Source organism: Hoplias malabaricus, chromosome 6 (genome assembly GCF_029633855.1).
Source record: "Hoplias malabaricus isolate fHopMal1 chromosome 6, fHopMal1.hap1, whole genome shotgun sequence".
In the NCBI taxonomy this organism is placed as follows: domain Eukaryota; kingdom Metazoa; phylum Chordata; class Actinopteri; order Characiformes; family Erythrinidae; genus Hoplias; species Hoplias malabaricus.
The window spans coordinates 32641521-32660462 of record NC_089805.1 but is presented as its reverse complement, the minus strand read 5'-3'; the positions used below and the strand labels follow the sequence as shown (position 1 = coordinate 32660462).

The 18942-nt window shown below is 38.4% G+C and overlaps 1 protein-coding gene across 2 annotated transcripts in view; it reads left to right on the top strand.

Moving 5' to 3' along the window:
• The window catches only part of dync1i1a (dynein cytoplasmic 1 intermediate chain 1a), a 71357-nt gene that overhangs the window by 6308 nt on the left and 46107 nt on the right, over window positions 1–18942 (top strand). Inside the window, exons 5-6 of one of the 2 annotated variants that reach the window (XM_066673833.1) lie at window positions 2105–2164; window positions 3925–4040. In XM_066673833.1, the coding sequence (XP_066529930.1) occupies window positions 2105–2164; window positions 3925–4040 (176 nt within the window). The remainder of the gene's footprint in view (window positions 1–2104; window positions 2165–3924; window positions 4041–18942) is intronic. The other variant, XM_066673834.1, reaches the window with a different exon arrangement.

Genomic DNA, 18942 nt, shown 5'->3' with positions numbered 1-18942 from the left:
CATTAAAAAAATATTTTATCCAATGTGAATAGAGATTTTATAAACCATTTGTCACAAGGTAATTTTGGATGACTTATTCAATAATTCAAGGATTCATGATTAATCACATGATATACTTTAATAACTGATTTACATTAATTATGCCAAAGGATCCTTTTTGAGATAAAAATCTCTTTGCAATATGAATTCTAAAGATTAATGGGAACTGAATCCTTAATATTCTACAGCATTCACTGTCCTATTACAATCATCTGTGACTCCACATATGTTTCTGAACACATCGAAAACTCAATATTATTTGCACATTCTTTTTTTCCATGTTAATTTAAATCTGTGAAATCTGTACAGGACTAATATTGGAATCATATTTTAACTTTTTTATAATCAAACAGGTTTTATTGAAATTAGTGATTCCAAACTTTTGAACAATAGTATGTGTATATTTCTCCTCTTATCATATATGAAACCTCCTCTTTCATATATGTGCATCATGTGTGACCATGGCTACATAGGCAAACATGTACATCCATCTTTCAAAGATGTTGATGGAATGTGAAAGATGAGAGTGTCTGCATTTTGTCCTGTTTCCTTTTTGTCTTTTCTGGTGGCATTTATTTGTGTAATTCGTGTTCAGTACCAAAATGTTCGGAGGACTGTCCAGGTGATGAGTGTGGATGTACATTCCTGACATGTTCTGGTTTATGTTTATATGCAACGTTAATATTATTTTACTGTTAAACCAAGTTATTCTGACAAATTTGCTAAAGGTATCTCTCGAATTGTTCAAGCATTATCATATTTTTCATGATAGTTTACCCATATAGCCTTCAGTTGTTCACATGGAATTCTGAAAATCACCATAGATCTTAAACTAAGAACATTGTACATGAATAACATAAGACTGGCTCAAGCTGCATATTACAGATAAAACAAAAAGTACTTAAAAACAACAGTATTTACAACATAATCAAAATATAGAATTTTCGTTTTCAACAAATAATTTAAAAAATTAATTCATCCATTTTTAAAAGACGTTTCAAAGATGAAAGTGACAAAGGATGATTTGCTTACCTTAGGAGCAGCTTGATCCAAATTCAGTTCAATTGCAAGTGAAATAACTAAGATATATACAAACATAATTATTATAACGTTGCAGAGTATATAGTTATACCTGTAACATATCAGCTATACAGATCAGCCATCACATTATGACCACCTCTTTTTTTCTACATTCACTGTTCATTCTCTCAGCTTCAATGACCATAGAGGAGCACTTTGTAGTTCCAGTCAGTGACACAGAGAGGTTTAAAAGTTCCAGTAGCCCTGCTGTGTCTGATCCACTGGGCAAACAAAGTACGCAGAACAACAGATTGACTAGAGTCATTAATTGGAGTACTACAGAGTGCTCCTGTTTAGTCTGAGACCATGGACAGTGGTCATAATGTTATGGCGGTGTATTTGGAGTATCTCTCTGGCTGGCCCTCTTATCATCATATCTAAGCTCAGTGGTGGCTAATGAGCCAATAAATGAGCTTAGCATCTTCAGTTCAGTGTCATTCAACATTTAAAGCAATATCCAGACAAATAAGTGTGATCTTGAGGATTTTTCTTTGTTTAAACATAGTTTGCATTTTTTTAGTATTTTAAAGCAGAAAGTCCTAAGAATCTATACAAAGTTGTACAGCTATAGTCAACCCTTGGCTTGTGTTACTTGGGTTTGACGTGATTAATTTATAATCATAGCACAGTATTGTCTTTAAATTTGATAAAGACTCTAACTTTGATAATTGTCAGGAATCCACAAGAGCAAATGTTTTGAAAAGACAAAGCTTCAAAATAAGTAGGACTAATAAATGACCATATAAACCACAATTAATGACTACCCTAATAATGCCCTACAATACCCTGATTATCTTAACAGCACACACATCTCTCTCAGTCTTGGTAAGTTTCCCTGCGTAAACTAATGGGAATGTTTCTGTGTCTCACTGTTCTCCTGCATGTGATTTTGTGTGTGTTTGTGATGTGTGTTCTTGCTGAGGCTAATAATCATGCATGTTCTCTCCCTCTGACTGTGCGTGGCGCCCCCTGCTGCCCCTTCCAGGACCCTGCAGTGGGACACTGACCCCTCTGTTCTGCAGCTGCAGGCTGACTCTGAGCTCGGGTACTTGCTCCCACCTCTTTCCTCTTTCTTATCCTCCACACTACTGCTCCCCCTACACATCTGTTTCTCTTTTGCCACTGCCTCATATTCTCCTCTCTCTCTCTCTCTCTCTCTCTCTCTCTCTCTCTCACTCCCTCCCTCAAAGTCTGCACTCATGGTTTCTTGCCTTTTCCTGTCTGACCTTTTATTTCTCTTTCTTTGTCTGTCTCTTACTCCACCCCCCCCCCCCCCTCTTCTCATTCTCCTTCTTTTTAAGTTTGTCAGGTTTAAGGGCTTTCAGCTGGTTACTCTCCAGCTGTTTGCCAGGGGCTGTGTATGGCATTGATTGATGTCCCCTGCCGGTACAGGTGCAGGAACACTCAGAGTGCAACACATAAGCACTAGAATTAGAATTACTGTAGGACTTGTTGATCTTCTGTTTAAATACACAATATTCACAAGCCACAGTCGCAGTGCTTCATGCGTGCAGCCTAAACTTTATTCTGTTACATACAGTGTACAAATCACAAATTGTAAGGTAGAAAACAAGATAAACAAGTAAAAACTGCAAAAAAGTTTTATCATTTCTATTTGTTTGAATGTTTGTCTAACAATTCTAACAGAATCCTGTATGGTTTTGGTTTGTTTTTTAAATGACAAGGAGTCCTATGGTGCTTTTCCACTGCATGTCGTTGGCTCGGCTCGAGTTGACTCGGCTCGGCACAGCTTGATGTGCATTTCCCTGGTCACTTTTCCTCTAGGACAGTCCCCCCACAGAATGTATCTGGTGACATCGTAAAACCTGTCTGTAAGTCTGTAACAGGAACCGCAAGCTTTGAAAACCACAACAAAGATGACAGTAACGTTAGGCGCTATTTACTTGTTGTGTGTTTGTGTGTTATTTTTATTTTCCTGGATTAAACACGGCTCCATGACCCCAGTTCTCTTTGTTGCACATCCAGCTCTGGCTGGAGTTTTTCTCGCTGGACTGATTGAACCTTTTCTAAACACCACAGTGTAATGTGATTTGCTGCCGTGGTGAGTCGGACAAAAACAAACGTGACCCCTGCTCTAACTTGGAGATTTTACAAGCGGGTAGTTGCTGGAGATCTGCATTTTGCCTTGAAAACTGGTCTCGGTGGCCAATCAGCGATCTGTGAGGTTTACACATCACATTTAATACCTACTTGGCTCTTTTCGTACCAGGTGCAAGCAGGGACTAAAAAAGTTCCAGGGACCAGGTACCAGAATTGCGTAGTGAAACCGCAAAAGAGCCGAGCCAAGTCAAGTTGGGTAGGGTCCAGGCATTGGAAAAGCACCACTAAAGAGCACATTGTCCCCACTATCTGATCCACTATATCTCATCCATCGCCCATCACAATGCTAGCTAGCAAGTTTGTCTGTTAGTAATGTGACAGATATGTGCAGTTTTCATTCTCCTCCAGCATGTTGGACTGTTCAGGGGCACTGCATTAGTGGCTGTTCAGAAAGAAGCGGTGGATTAGCCTACAGTATCTCTGAAGTAGCATGTGTTCTTGGCAAAACTCACAGTTGGCTGGAAATGGTGCTGAATTATAATGAGAGAGAACATTTTTTGAAATTAAAACATCAATTGCTTTACAGTTTCCTATTTTGAATAAGAGTGAGGTTAGAAAGCCTTTAAATGGACTTTAAAGTGTGTTTTTGTGTGTCTGTGTGTGTGTGTGTGTGTGTGTAAATATGAATGTGGGGTTTTTTGTGTTTGTGTGTGTGTGTGTGTTTGTTTGTGACTTGTGTTCCAGTCGCAGGATGCACAGGCTGGGAGCATCAAAAATCACCCAGGTGGATTTCTTACCCAGAGAAGTGGTCTCATACTGTAAGGAAACTCAGACTCCTCTAGCAGCTCATCAGTCTGAAGGTACATCCTGCTGTTTTTTCACTGTTCTAACTTGATTCGCTGTGTGAAAGCATACAGCCTGTTTTTTGGCTCATGTTTTTTCTTTGGGGATTATTTCTGGTTTCTGTTTTTGCTCCTTCAATGAGATCCAAAACTACAGGTGTTGTGCATTAACTAACCCTATCACTCTCTCTCTTTAGAGCTACTGTATATTAATAGCTACTGACTATCTTCAAACCCCGCTACCTATTTTAGAACCTCCTTTTTTCTATTTATAAGGATTTCATGCTTACAAGAATAGTAACACTGCACACATCAGTGTTGTGTGTATGTGTTTGTGTGTGTGTGTGGGAGAAAGTTCTTTGGATTTTTATGGTTGTTAGCTGGGCTGTCATTTTGGCCTGTCTGCTTTCATTGAGTAGCTCAAACCTGGTCAGATTAAGATTCATTTGACCAGCAGTGGCCTCCATTTCCTGAGAGGAAAGCCAGGGGAGTGCCTCTTTGAAAAAAGATGCCTGCCCATCAGTGGCTCTGCCTGCAATACAGAACACTGAGGGCATTGAGGCGGCCGTTAAGTGGATGCAGACTGGCGTAATTCAAGATGGCTTCTATCATCAGGACATCACCTGGAATTGTGTCTTCCTCTGGTGGGGAGGGCCACCGCTTTAGTTCCTCTGTTCTGCAGAAATTGTGGTGCTCTTTGTGTTAGTCGATATTAGGTTAGCCCTCTGAATATAACAATACATATTATTATTTTTAAAAATATTTTATGAGTTACATATGGCCTGAGTGGGGTAGAGTAGCATAAATTCATATTCAAGTAAAAGTGTTGTTTCTTGACCAGTGTAATAACCCAAGCAAAAGTAAGAATCTCCTGAAAAACAGCTTCATAAAAGTACAAACATAGCAACTGAAAAAGACATCCATCACTGCTGATGTGATTAAGTCAAAATTGTAAACACCAAAAGGGTATACCATAAGAACACTTGTGTTCATGAAGCTTGTTTGTTTTGACTTAACTGGAAAAGTGTATAGAAGGTTATAAAGTATGTTTATTATTTCGTATCAGTACAGGTGTGATTTATCCTTGGCCTGATGTCCTCTTTGTTTTTCTTCCGAATATCAGCATTAAGACATTAGTCTCCACAAGTCTGCTCTAATCTACTCCTCCTCTGGTTTTAATGCTTGTTGATTCATGCATCTGAAACCAATCATATTTAAAGTGTCATATTTCAATTACATTTTCGAATTTATGACCTTGTTAAAGTGAAGCACACATAGCGCTCAGCTAATTTGATTGCATCCTCCAGACTCGGGAGCTGAGCCTGTTATAAAACACAGATGGTTAGAAAAAAACAGCCTAAACATCTCCATATGGATGGTACCCTAGCAAGGATTGGCTGGGTGTGTTGTATATCGTTGGGAGACATAATGCAAAGCACAGGTTATTTCTCCTGGTCGTCCCGCAAAGGTTTAATCTGTTAGCAATGACTTCAAGTGGGAGCTTTACTAAATGCATCCTCCTGAAGTTGTAGACCTGACTCCCGTGTTCTATCACTCTTGTCTTCCCTTTTTTTTCCACCCTGCCTTTCGCGCCAGAATCCCCACCAACATCTCCTGGCTCCTTGATCCCTGCGTTGGCAACAGCTGCTTGCCATGTGATTGGAGACTTCCTGTCATTATAATTGATGTGTTTTTATTCTTCCCACTTCCTTGAAGCCTGATCAGAATTAAAATTGCTGTCGGAATTTCCTGTCAAGGCGGGTCATTTATTCAGCAAGTGCAACCGCTGACAAGCCTTTGATTGGCCGTTGCCCTTAGCAATGCTCGTGATCGCTGCAGTTTGTTTGTTTTTTCCTCCTATCTGCTTCAGTCCAGATGCAGGAGCAAAGTATCACAGCTGGAATGAGCAACAACACTGTCTCCCTTACTCTGCCCAACACATTCATACAACACTGATGGGAGAGAGAGAGAGAAAGAATGGGGTAAAGGAGAAAGTGAAGGAAAGATAAAGGAAAAAAAGGGAATGGGATCGAGGGAGAAAACAAGAGAAAATAGAAACAAATAAAGAAACTGGGAAAGGGAGATAATTAAATGTATCACTTCTCCACCTGCTAAGTTTCACACTCTGTTTGTTTAGCCTGTTCCAGAATTTCCTTTGAATCATTGGTGATCCTGAACAGATTCTGTTTGTTTTGGTGTATGGTCACCCCCCTACCACCACCCCCCCACCCCACCTTTCCCCTCTCTACCATCATTCCAGGGGAACCCTGGTGCTAGCATGCACTGAGATATTGAAGGCTCTCACACTCATTAGGAGCAGTAATATCTAAAGTGACTCTTGTGTTAAATAGTGGTTGCCTTCCACTTGTCAGGCCTTTATTTGCCCTGGTCATTCGTACATGTTGAAGCATTTTCCAAAGGCTGTTTTGGAGACTGGCCAAGTTACAGGCTGTTGAGATTTTCATAGGCATTTAGCTCTTGTTATTTTACAAAGCTGATTTCTGCAGTCAGGATACTTTGAAGATCAATTTTTAGGAGTCAATATTGAGGTTATTATAGGTCACAGTCAAAATGTCCATTTAAAAAACAAATTTATATACCACTTTTATAGTTTATACTGAATCAGTTTTTTTTACAAAAGGATCAATAGAAGTTAAAGTTTACTTAAAATCATGATACAGTAAAAACGTGAACGTACACGTCACACATTCAGACTACCACCTATTTTTCATGAATTACTTTAAAGCTCAAATTTCATATTACTAATTAGTTCAAATTATTGCTGAAGGCTATGAAAGTGGTAATCTAATTAGCTACGTATACAATGCTGTCATTAACCACATATGTTCTGTGGTTATTCAAGTGTGAGAATAGAATACACTAACAGGGTTTAGTGTTATTACACTGCACACAAAAGTATTGAACTTGTGTCAGAGGCATGAAGTGGATACTGGGTAATATGCTTCACCATGGTGGAAATGTAACATATATTGATTTTTTTTAAGTATCATTGCTTTTGTGGGCCTGTTTATAGTTTCAATTTTCCATTTTCTTCTTCTGCCCTCTGAATCACACACTGGCCCAAAGAGCTAAGACTTGCCGACTCAATTCTTGAACAATTCTGCAATTCTTCTCTGTTTTATGTTGTAATGGTTTCTAATCTGAAGGAAGAGATCACAGCTGTGTGTTTGATTAGAGTGGAGGACTAAATGCAGCTTTAATTTTGCTTGTGTGTCTTACTGGCAGCCACCAGACTGACCCGTGTTCATGACCCATGCTTGATCCTTTATGTTCACTGTGTTTAGCAGCAAGGATCTAACAAGAGCTGGTTTTATATGCCCTTGGGACTCTTTAGTTAACCCTCATTAAATTCAGTTCAGACGATTTCATGGGGAGGGTTGTGCTGGGTCAGTGACAAATCTATGAAATGTGCAGATTTGTACTAAGAATAGAGACATATTTGACTGAGTGTAGTTGTGAAGGCACAGGATCTATTTAAGTTAAACTAGTTGTTCATTTATTGGGGTACAAGTTCTCAAACCTTTTGGGCAAATGACCCAAAGTGGAATTTATGAATTTTCTGTCACCTCATTCCTATTTATGGAATTTTTCATTCCCTAGTTCAGTTGCAGGATCTATATTTTTTCACTTTAATTGAGCTGTGAAGAAATTCATACATGTAAATAGAGCTTACGTTTCAGCGCTTTTAAATTGATTTTTAGGGTGTGTTTATACTCCTCAGCTTTGATTGAAATGAACCCTGGTGCTATTGCTCTGTTAATGTGGTTCGTTAGAATAAGCCTGAACACTTCCTTTTGAAATCTGTTATGCACCTGTATGAGCAGGTGGGTCTCAATCTTTTTCTAAAGGATTCTGGTGTGCTTTGTTCCAAGTATGAACACATTATGAACCAAAAACAGGATTTGATGTCACAAGATGTGATTCTAAACGTGCTGCAAGACAACAGGGTGTGTTTTGAAAAATAAAACAACCCTTTTTGGTTAGTTTCTTCATCTTGTCACCTTCATTTTACCACCTGTTGCTGGGTTTCCACTTGGTAAAATACCCACCAGGTATACACAACCATGATGAATGCATTAAGTACAGTGTGGGGTGTTTTTATATGTTGGTTTGATTGTAAATTTGTCAATGTGAATGCTAAGAAAATTAAGACTAATATTTGGTTTATTTGGTTCAGACCGAGGGAACAGAACTACAAGTAAAGACACACCCTTGCAATTAAAGCTTTAAACATATCCGTGAAGCATGAAGCAAGAACTTAATATATATACTTAAGATGTTTGCAAGTGGCTATGGATTATTTAGGTTTGTCTTAATATGAAATATTTAACTGTATGCTACATGTAGGGTGTAAGACAAGTGAGAACTACCCGACCAAGAAATACCCTTTGCACTCTCTTATTAGTAAAGTAATTCATAAAATATATTAGTACAACAAAAGTGGGAATGGTCAGTTTCCACAGTTAACCCTTTTGTAAACCAATTAACACCCACTTGAGTCATGACCCCTAGATTGTGAACCCCTGGTATAAAAGCTAATTTGATACAGGCAAAAGAAACCAAGCAACTACGGTTTAATAAGTGTGGAGGCGTGTGGAGTGTGACCAGTGGCTATGAGTCAGTGGTCTCAGGGTTATGACCCATCTGAACTTTTGACTCCCTGAGAAAGCCCATTCTCATAAGCTATGGTCATTGTCTTCTATCACTCAGAGTGTGTGACTCTGTTTAAGAGATTTAATGCAATGATTTTTCATTTCCGCTTCATGTTTGCTGTAATGAATATGAGCAGTGTGAGTTTGTGTCTAGGTTCCTGTCCGTTGGTCAGAGCTCATGCTCCCCTTGTATGCATTGTCCACAGTCAATCAGATTACCCACCAGTCACTGGCCACCATAAACATGGCTCCAGTGCTTACTGGGAGAAATGATTAGTTTGGAAGGACAGGCTTGTGATTCTGCTTTCCAAACGTCCAAATGTATTTTCTTATTGAATTTTTGGAGAATGTTGGTGTGACCTAAAATTTGTATATTTCACCAGAGAGAGGATTAAGATGAAACATTCACCATGACTTTGCATTCCCTTTGCATTCCGACTTTGCATTCTGACTTTGCGCTGTGATTGGAAAGACTCAAAACATGGGGGAGGGCAACATGAAAGTGTCTGTATTTTACGTTCTAAGCAGCACAAATAAGATTAACTCATTTCATTCTATGTTTTCAGATATAGACAAACCACAAAAAATGACTTGACTAGATACCAAAACTTTTTTTAAACAAAAATTATTATTATTTTTTTGTAATATGTGCCTTTTAAACATTGTTGTTAAAGGAACACTAGTGTGTTTACGAAGAACACATTTCAGCACCTCATTTTAAGGCCTCTTGGAATAAGGGGCTAATAAGGGGCCAGCCTTGTTTCTTGGCATTAAGACTCCATATAGAGAACAGCAGAACTTGGATTTGTGGGAAGGCCAGAATGCTGACATGGCATTAGCTGCCTCTCCCTCAGATTTCCATCAGCAGATAAGTATCAGTTACAGTTGTGAAGTTAAAAAAGTGAGGTAAGAGGCGTTTGAGGTGGGTGAGGGTCCTGTGTGCTTGGGCTGAGCCTCAGGAACGCCGGCACTGGGTCAGAACCGAGTGGCCCACTGGACACAGAAATCGGTCTCGCTCAGCCGAGCTTTGCGAACCCCTTAATGGGCCGCAGTGGAAACATGGCGGCAGAGCTGCTGCTCTCAGTGCAGGAGGGTGCTGAGGGGCCGACGTGATATCGTAGCAGTAATTACTGCTAGTAAACCGCAAATGGCTCATACAGTTCTTCACTTAAACTTACCCTCCCTGGAATCCGCCACAAATAAGGGTACGGGTTCATGCGGTCAGAGAAGCAGTTTATTTCATTGTTTCTGTGTGTGTGTGTGTGTGTGTGTGTGTGTGTGTGTGTGAAAGAGAGAGAGAGAGAGAGAGAGAGAGAGAGAGAGAGAGTGAGTGTGTGTGTGTGGCTTCTTTCTGGCATATTTCTGGACCATTAGCTACAAGGTCTCCGTTGAGAGTGTGTGGTGATTCACCGAAAGATTTTTTTAATGGTCTTATGTGTTAAACTTGTGGTGGACCTTAATGTTTTGTAATTACCAGAACACAGAGTAGTAAGTAACTGCCGATCTGTAAAGCATTATTGGACATTGACCGAGGGTGCTTCATGCCTCATAATGAAGTACTTAAGAAACAAAATAGTTAACTACAAAATAGCAACTACCAACACATTGGTTCAATTAATGAAGTAGATTTGTGGTCTATATGCAATATGTGTGCACATTACATATAGTATATGTGACCAAATATATGGTAAAAAACATGTGACCACAAAGTGTTTAGAAAGTTTCATGCTAATGTCAAATGACAGGAGTAACTTTCCTTAATATCAATATGAAATTAATTGATTATTATTAAACCTTACTATTATTAAACCTTACTATTAAACCTTAATTTTCTTTAAGAGAATTATAAAAATAAATTAAATAATTATGATATCCCTAACACACCCCACTTTTATTAAAAAAAAAACAAATATTAATTAATTAATTAATTTATTTATTTATTGCTGCTCTTTAAATGATAAAAAACTGGAGAATATATGAATGGAACAAAAGGACAAATCAATGAAAACCTTTCTCTCAGTTTTCACAGATGAAATTTATCCTCCACAGATGATGAAACATTTTTATCCTCCACAGAGGAAGAAATCATTTTTTTCTGTCAAATTTGTTGTGCAATTTCTGCATATTTCCATTCAGAGTAGGACGTATTGAGGGGAAAAACATAACCTGTAAAATGTGGTATATGTTTGTAGGCAACGTTGTTTTATTTTCCCATTTTATTAAACAGATAACCAGTATTTGTAGATCATGTGCATAAGTGTGTTCTCCACAGAAAATGGGTGTTTATTTTCACATAGAAAATCAACATGTTTTTTTGCCAGTGGGACGTAAACTTTTGCATATGTTTGATTTTGAATTCCTGGCAATACGGATAGGCCTGGTGTGACTGACAGATGTCTGTGGGCCTTGCAGGACTCTACATGGCTGTCATGTATGCCCCATAGGCAGCAGGAGCAGCAGCAGCAGAAGTTGGCTGTGGATCTGGTTGTGTCTCTGGCTCTGGGATTGCAGCTGAGCCGTGAGCTGGGGGTCACATATGGAAGCGCTTGGTGCTGCCGTGTTGTTTCAGCTCTCTCATGCGAAAGAAAAGTCGTGGGTGTCAGCATTCACAAAGCTAAAGGTTAGCGCCAAAATTCCCCCGCTCACGCTCACTCCGTAGAGAAAGTTCTTTTCCCCAGTCTGAGGGTGGAGGAAGAGTCGCTTTGGATTCGGATCCTGTTACATTTATTCTTTTTGATCCACGATGTCAGAATTAATTGGTCGTGTCTGAGCCTCTTTTTACCTCCGTTTTTACTGTAAACTGTTAGTGTGAATTTCATCGCCATCATCATCCTCCTCCAGCTCCAGACTCAGGCCGAAAGAAGACTCCAGCCCCAAATAGTTCAGATCCAAACAGGATGCCAGTCAAACCCAAGAGGGGAAAAAAAATCTGATATCAGATGAAATGATGTGTTTCGTAGGGGGTGGAGCATGGCAAGTAGGACCCAGATGATGGCAATTTTCCCTCTCATACCACCACATAATAAGATACACGAAATTTTCACTGCCAGAAAAGCTGCTGTCCACAGAGCCACTGTAATAATATTTGCCATCTGATGTATGCTGAAAATCAAATGGAATATTCCTGCTCATAGTTACTCATTTTACGTGTGCAATTTTTTTTATTATTAAGCCTTCCATTGTTTCTATGGACCCCTTGGTCTGATGCCGAGTTGAGGCTTGGGTGGTCTGAGCTTTCAGCTCTTGATGACCACTGCTTGCATTCTCTCCTCTTAGCCTTGACTTTGTATGCCTGAACGTCCATAGGAGATCTGCAAGCAAGACTAAGACAATATATTCCCAGCAGTGTTCCAGTTTCAGATTCCTCAGAAATTCCTAATATTGTTCTCATGTCCTTGGATGGAAAGAAAATTGCAAAATTGCACTGGATACTGTAACACAGAAACAGATTGTTTTGACCCTACCACCAATAACACATGTTGCTAGCTGAATGCAATACACACATCTCGCTCACTGTTGCTATACAGTACCACACATGACCATCAGGGAGCACTCTTAGCACATGTCAGATATTAAATTCCCTCCTCCACACCACTGTTATGAGAAATGCGTGATGGATTGAAGAGATTTCTTTGTTACAGTTTATTCATATATTTGAAAAACTTAAAACCTCATCTTCAGTATTCTGCAAACTCAGAGACCACACTTGATTTATTTCATTTCTAGTCGAATCCGCCAATAAATACACTCTGTTCATTAATATGTTTCTGAGGTGATTAGTCCACTGTATAAGAAAGGGAAAAGTAAAATGGAAAACTCCCCAAACTGTTCCAAAAGTTATTTAAAGCTATCATCAAAACGGGCACACTACACCCAGTCAAGTCACCACCTCCAAAAAGCTTTCATTTTTGACAGATAGGAAAAATCAAGTTTCGCTTTAACTTCAGATCTGAGAAAATCCACAGGTGTTTCTGTTCATTTCTGAGAATGAGAACGATATGAACGGGTAAGAATCCGTTATATTAGAAATAAAAAAATAAAAAGATCAATTGTACAGTTAGTATTAAAAAAAAACAATTCTAAGAATAATGGACTGTCCGTCCCAGAGCCCAGCCCTCAGCATCACTGAATGTGCTTTGGATTATTGGGATTGTGAGAAGAATAAAATGTAACTAGGTTCTAAGTCTTTGGTGCTATGGAAAATGTCCCTGAAGATTTGAAGAACTGAAAGCAAATCTCCTGAGAAATGGACCCTGTAGTAAATCCAAAGGGTGGACACAACAAATAGTGGATTATCTAATATTATATTTAGTTCTTAAGGTTTCTGTGTCTATTTTCCTGATACTTAAAAAAAGCATAACTTATACCTAATGTCTATTTTGACTGAAAAAGAAATAAATAAAGGATGGTCTCTGAATTTTGTACAACACTCTGACATGTGTGAACTGTAAAACAACCGGTTGTAAGTTGATAAATGAACATATGCAGGGTTTATTTTCCCAGTGGACAGGTCATGTAGCCCTGATGCATTTCAGTTTTTAAGCATTAATCAATGCATAGCTACAAGGCAAAAGTCTTGCTGTTGTGTTCTGAGATATCAGCAACATACTTTTACAAAATCTCTCAGAGCTGAAACACTTAAGGGAGAGTGCCCTTTCTTACGAGACTTGGTGAAAAGTGGGTTTAGCTCACTGCCCTGCTTCAGTGGCTCATTTTGACAGGCCAGTGTTTGGAAAGTTTGAAGTCATGAGGTTTAATCATGCTCTGTGGCTGGCCTGTGCATGGCGTGGCATGATGACTCTTTTAAAGATGTGGTTCTGGGAGCACGCCAGATCCACTGGCACCACGGTTGTGGGCCACAGACCCGTTGCATAATGTAGGTTCATTACCCACTCTGAGACTTGATGGGTCAAAGTAGAAGACTGTGCAATAGTAGAAACTTTGCATGGAGCTAATAGTTTTGGATTTACTTTCCAGGTGATTAGCCCATTTCTGTACTGTTTAATTGTTGGGTTTTTGGTACGAGAAGGGTAATTGCATTGTTCAGTTATCTTGATTTGTTTGATTACAGCTAGAAAACAGACAAGGCTTACACATGAAATTAAATAGGGATTCTGAGTTTACTTAAAATAGAAAGCAAATAAAACCGAAAATTAATATGAAAGAATGCGATGTTTCTATGTACTTCTGCACATGGACAGAAAGCCTGAAATAACTGAGAAAATGTCAAATAGTGAAAGATATTTTTAGTCTGAAGAGTCTCGTTTTTCACAGTGCTATTGTACTTGCTTTAGAACGACAGAGAATTTCATTGTTGTAGCAGTGCCATGCACAATTTGCAGAGCTATTACATACCTTAGATACATGCGTCATTGGATTGTGTCTACCGTCATACATGAGCGGAATAAGCTGAACAAATCAAAATTCTTTTATTATAGCATTTAAAAACTGCACAGATACATCATGTGAGGTAACAGTATACTAGGACAATGTATTACTTTAGACTACGCAGTCCTTTCTTTAAAATTCAGTTTGTTTTGGGTCAAACAGCTGATATTATTTTCCAAACTGAAAATCCTTAAAGAAAGTAGTATTTAAAAATAAACTGAAAATGTTCACACGTATTGAAATAATGAGGCGATTAATGCCAGACCTCTGTTGTGCTGATTATGTTCTTTTCCCTTTTCTTACGTATTGCACGAAATATTCTGTCTAAATCTGACAAGGCCTTAAATCCCTCAATCTGGAGCATTTCCTGCGAGGTTCTGAGCAGTTATCTGTGTTCAAAGTGTCCCGCTTGTTTATCTCTGCTGCTCTGAATATTTCCAGACCCCAGAACCGCTGGCCATGTCTCGGAGGGAGAGGCTGTTGTGTGTTGTGTGGCCTTCGGCCAGCAGATAGAGGTTTGATAGTGCCGCTATAAAAGATACAGCGGGATCGATCTGAGCCCTTCGTCATAATGATGACAAATGAGGATGAGGATGCAGGAGGGCATCGGGAGGCCGAGCCCAAAGCTGATCTATCTCTTCCAGTAAATTGTCAAAGCTTTGTGTTCCACCGTGCCGAACTTCTGAAGAGCCTCAGATTGGCTTCCAAAAACAGGCGCGGAGAGATAAGGGTTGTAGTGATTTATACATGTGGTTTAATCACACGTTTATTTTTCTTTTAGTCGAGTCACTCATCCACTGTTTGTCTGTGATTCATTCATATTCTCTCTCTGTTCTGTAAATATTTGTTGTGGTTTGATTGATTGTAGTTTCCATCAAACCTAAGCTAAGATGACAGGTTTATGTTACTACTGTATCTAAAACAGATTACAGTTATTGCTAAATTTGTTTTATGGAATAATGTAAGATAGAATGACTCACATAGAAATACGTTTGGCTCCCGACTCCGTGTTAGTTACATTAAAAATGTACAGTAAAGTAACCAGTGTTTCAGTATGTTATAAATGGTGCTAACCTGATATCAGGCTGATGTCAGCAGATATCAGAGGGGAAGATAAAGAATTAATTCCATTCAGTCCCATATTTATTTATTTATTTTTATTTATTTATTTATTTTTACAATAACACAGTTTTAATGATTTATTGTTAGTTGCTATAAATTGATCATTTTCATTCTTAATTATTTATGTATATTTCATGGTAATTTGGAAAACGTAACTATACCAGACTTCCCTGCAATTGCTACAGAAATAAAATGGGAAAACATTAAATGTATTGTTTCAAATTAAACATTAACACAAAATATGCAAGATTTCTTGAAAAGAAATAGTAAAAGCTGAAATTAATTAGAAAAAATATAAAAGTGAGATAGATAGCAGGAAATAGTTTAGTGTGTCTCTGAAGGTTTATAAAACCTACAGTGAATCATTAGCTACAGTCCAGAGACAGAGCTACAGTCCAGAGACAGAGCTAGAGTCTTTACTGAGTGAAGTCCCGGAAGTTGGGTCAGTGATGCTGGAGACCTGAGTCCCTGATAGTTGTACGCTGGTGGCACTGTAATTCTTAATGGTATAGAATTACAGTAAAATGATTGAAAAAATGGTATACAGTACAATTCTGTATACTGACAGAAGTTTAATGGTAGCTATGCGCTCAGCAAATTACTGTAATTTTAACAGGATTTTTTTTAAGCTGCAGCACACACTCACATTGTGTCAAGTAGTTTGAGGGTGATAGACTACTTTTAGATGCTTGAATGAAGTGCTTCAATTAAATAGTTTAATCGCCACTGGTATCACCCGATACTCAAGGGGTTCAGAATCGGTATCATTAGTGGACAAGCCATCAACTCATCATCATATATTTCATCACAGTACCGAGCGCATTGTCAGTTTTGTCACTTCTACAACATTGCAACAAATATCAGTAAAGACTGATCAGTTATAATATATCCAAAGCAGTTGTTTTAATATAGTAAATATTATATATGTGCATTCAATTGTTCACATTATTTTTAACATATTAAACTGTAAATTTTCACCAGTGATGCGTTCAGAAGCTTGATCTTTATTGTTTTAAAACCTGTCCAAACTGTTGGTGATGTCCATGTTCAGGATGTTCAGCTGCCTAAATGTGAAATATATTTGTATCATTTTTTGTTATTGTTGTTAATGAAGGTCACTCTCTATATTTTTTAATTTGTTAAATTATATTCTTGTATACTGAAAAAAATCTGACATTGCTACGATATCACAAAATTAAATAATAATCATAAATAGAATAGCAGTTCTGTTTGATATAGCAGTTTGTAATAAATACAGAAACTCTTGAAATATTTAACCATTACATCACACGCATTTATTAATTTATTCATAGCGTTGTTTATTCATTTTCATATTATTTTTTATTAATTTACTCATAGCAAGTGTTAATTAAATGCCTGACTCTTTCACAGTTTTGGTGGTAGGGAATGAATTTTTAGTCTGACACTTGAGTGTAGTAAGAGTGGATGATGGCCGTGTGTGCGTAGACGTGAGAGGGGGCACACAGTGCTCTTAGTCTGGGACCACCACACAGCTGCAGGAGGCCTGAGGGGAAGAGAGGCTGAGAGTCAATTAAAGGACGGCCTCCTCCAGGCTTGGAGTCCTGACTTCTCTCTCTCTCTCAGCTCTTCTGTATGCGTTTGATGAGCAAAGACCCCAGAGAGGAAACCTACTCTCCCCCCACAGCTTGTCTTCATTTGATTTCAGAAGAACGTCTAACACTGCCACATAGAGTGAGTGAGAGAGCTTTTGTTGTCTAGAACTGAATGAGTCATGGCACACAGACTGCAGCTCAGTCATCATCAGGCCTAGCAGGAAGAGCAGTGTTGATATGAATGGGTAAACTATGGATTTTTTAATATTGTCATCCAAGACTATGGTCATCCATCAAAAGCACTGGCTAAAGATAGCTCAGACTACATCACAGTGTCCTGATCATTTTGTATTCAGAGGATACCATGTACTAAGAGAAAGTTGTTCAAAGATAATTAATAATTTACACATAATTTCCCTGTACATTAGATACAGTGCATCAATTTGTTGTCTAAATATTGCTTTTCTAGCTGCTGGAGCTCTGAGGCTAAAGCCATTGTGTAACAGTGAATGAAAGATTACAGCAATCAGTCATACCCTTAAAATATCCTCGTAGTTTCTACATTCATTGGCCGTAATATCAGCTCATTTTAACATATAGATGCACTTGATAGTTCCATTTTTACAATCTGTAGCCCATCTTTTGCTCTGCATACTTTATTAGGCCCCTTTCCCCCTCTTCATCAATGGTCAGGAAATAATCAAGACCACACAGAGCAGGTAGTGGGTCATTCTCAGCGCTGCATTGACACTAAGGTGATGGTGTGTTAGTGTGTGTTGCACTGGTATGAGTAGATCAGACACAGCAGTGCTTCTGGAGTTTTTAACCTATAAGAGACTGAGATTCAAAGGAACAACATGGAACAAATATTTTCCCTATAGCATTTGATATATTCTGTAATTATGTTTGGGTTAAAATCCCAGTGAAACTTAAACAACTCAGCAGCAATTTCATAACTTGTGTTTCAACATTTTGTTCTTGAAATGAGATCAGAACGGGTCATATGTAACATACGACAGGTCACTAAAGCACTTGAGTTGTTCAAAAAAGTTGGAACATATCTTTTTAGAAACAAAAATATATTTTTAAAATAAGCATTTCTCTCTCTGTACTCACCAAGCACACAGTCATTCTGTAAATGAGGTCACACATACACAAATTCTGCATCCAGGATGTTCACAAAATGTCACTTAGAGACATCATGATTTAAAGTGAGGGATAAAACTATGTAGGAAGCTTTCCAGACTTTATGAACGGTTTGTGATATGTATGTCTCTATGGGCTCTTATGGACACACTGCACATTTACTGTCCATTCACTCTATTAGACACATTCCCCATGTTGGTATCTACCATGTTGGTAGATATAAAGTCAGAGACATGTGCTATATGGTAAATGGAGTTTATAATATGGACAGTGAGTGTAGATACAAGGAGGTGGCTTTAATGATGTGGGAACAAGGAGGTGATTTTAATGAGCTTGCAGTTGTAGGTTTGCCTATGTGACTCTGGGCATAGTGTTATATAAAATATAGACATATGTTTAGGCAAAAGTCTGACCAGGTGTCAAACAAGTAACCTTACAGGAGAAGAAAAAGCCTTGTAATGTTGAGTAATGGTGAGTATAAAAGCGTCAGTCCCTTGTTAGTGTCATTAGCCCCATAGCTTCAATGGAAATTAAAGGGAACATATACAATGGTGTGGAAACGCAGCTCTAAGCCAAATGTCTTTTAAGGTGGAACGACATGTTTGAGGGAAAATAACAACATGTGGCTGAACTTCAACTTATTTTTATTCACTGTTTGAATTACCACAGAAACTCATTTTTAACTCGAGTTATTTAGTTTTTTTTAGCACTTAATGCGGTTAGCCCTCTCCTGAGTTTGGAGACATTTCCACCTTAAATGATGCAAAACAAACAAACAAACAAACAAACAAATAAATAAATAAAATAAAATAAAAAGGAAATATTACCCACCCATGGAGCAGGAATAGAGCAATATTTTCATGTTTCATTGTTCGTGCTTTTCAGTGTTTTGAGTTCTCTCCGTAGTCTAAAACAACTCCAGATGCCTCTGTCATGAGCAGAGAGAGAGAGAGAGAGAGCCTAGTGTACCACACCAAGTTTAATTTTTTACTCTTTTACAGAGACTGGGGCTTCGTA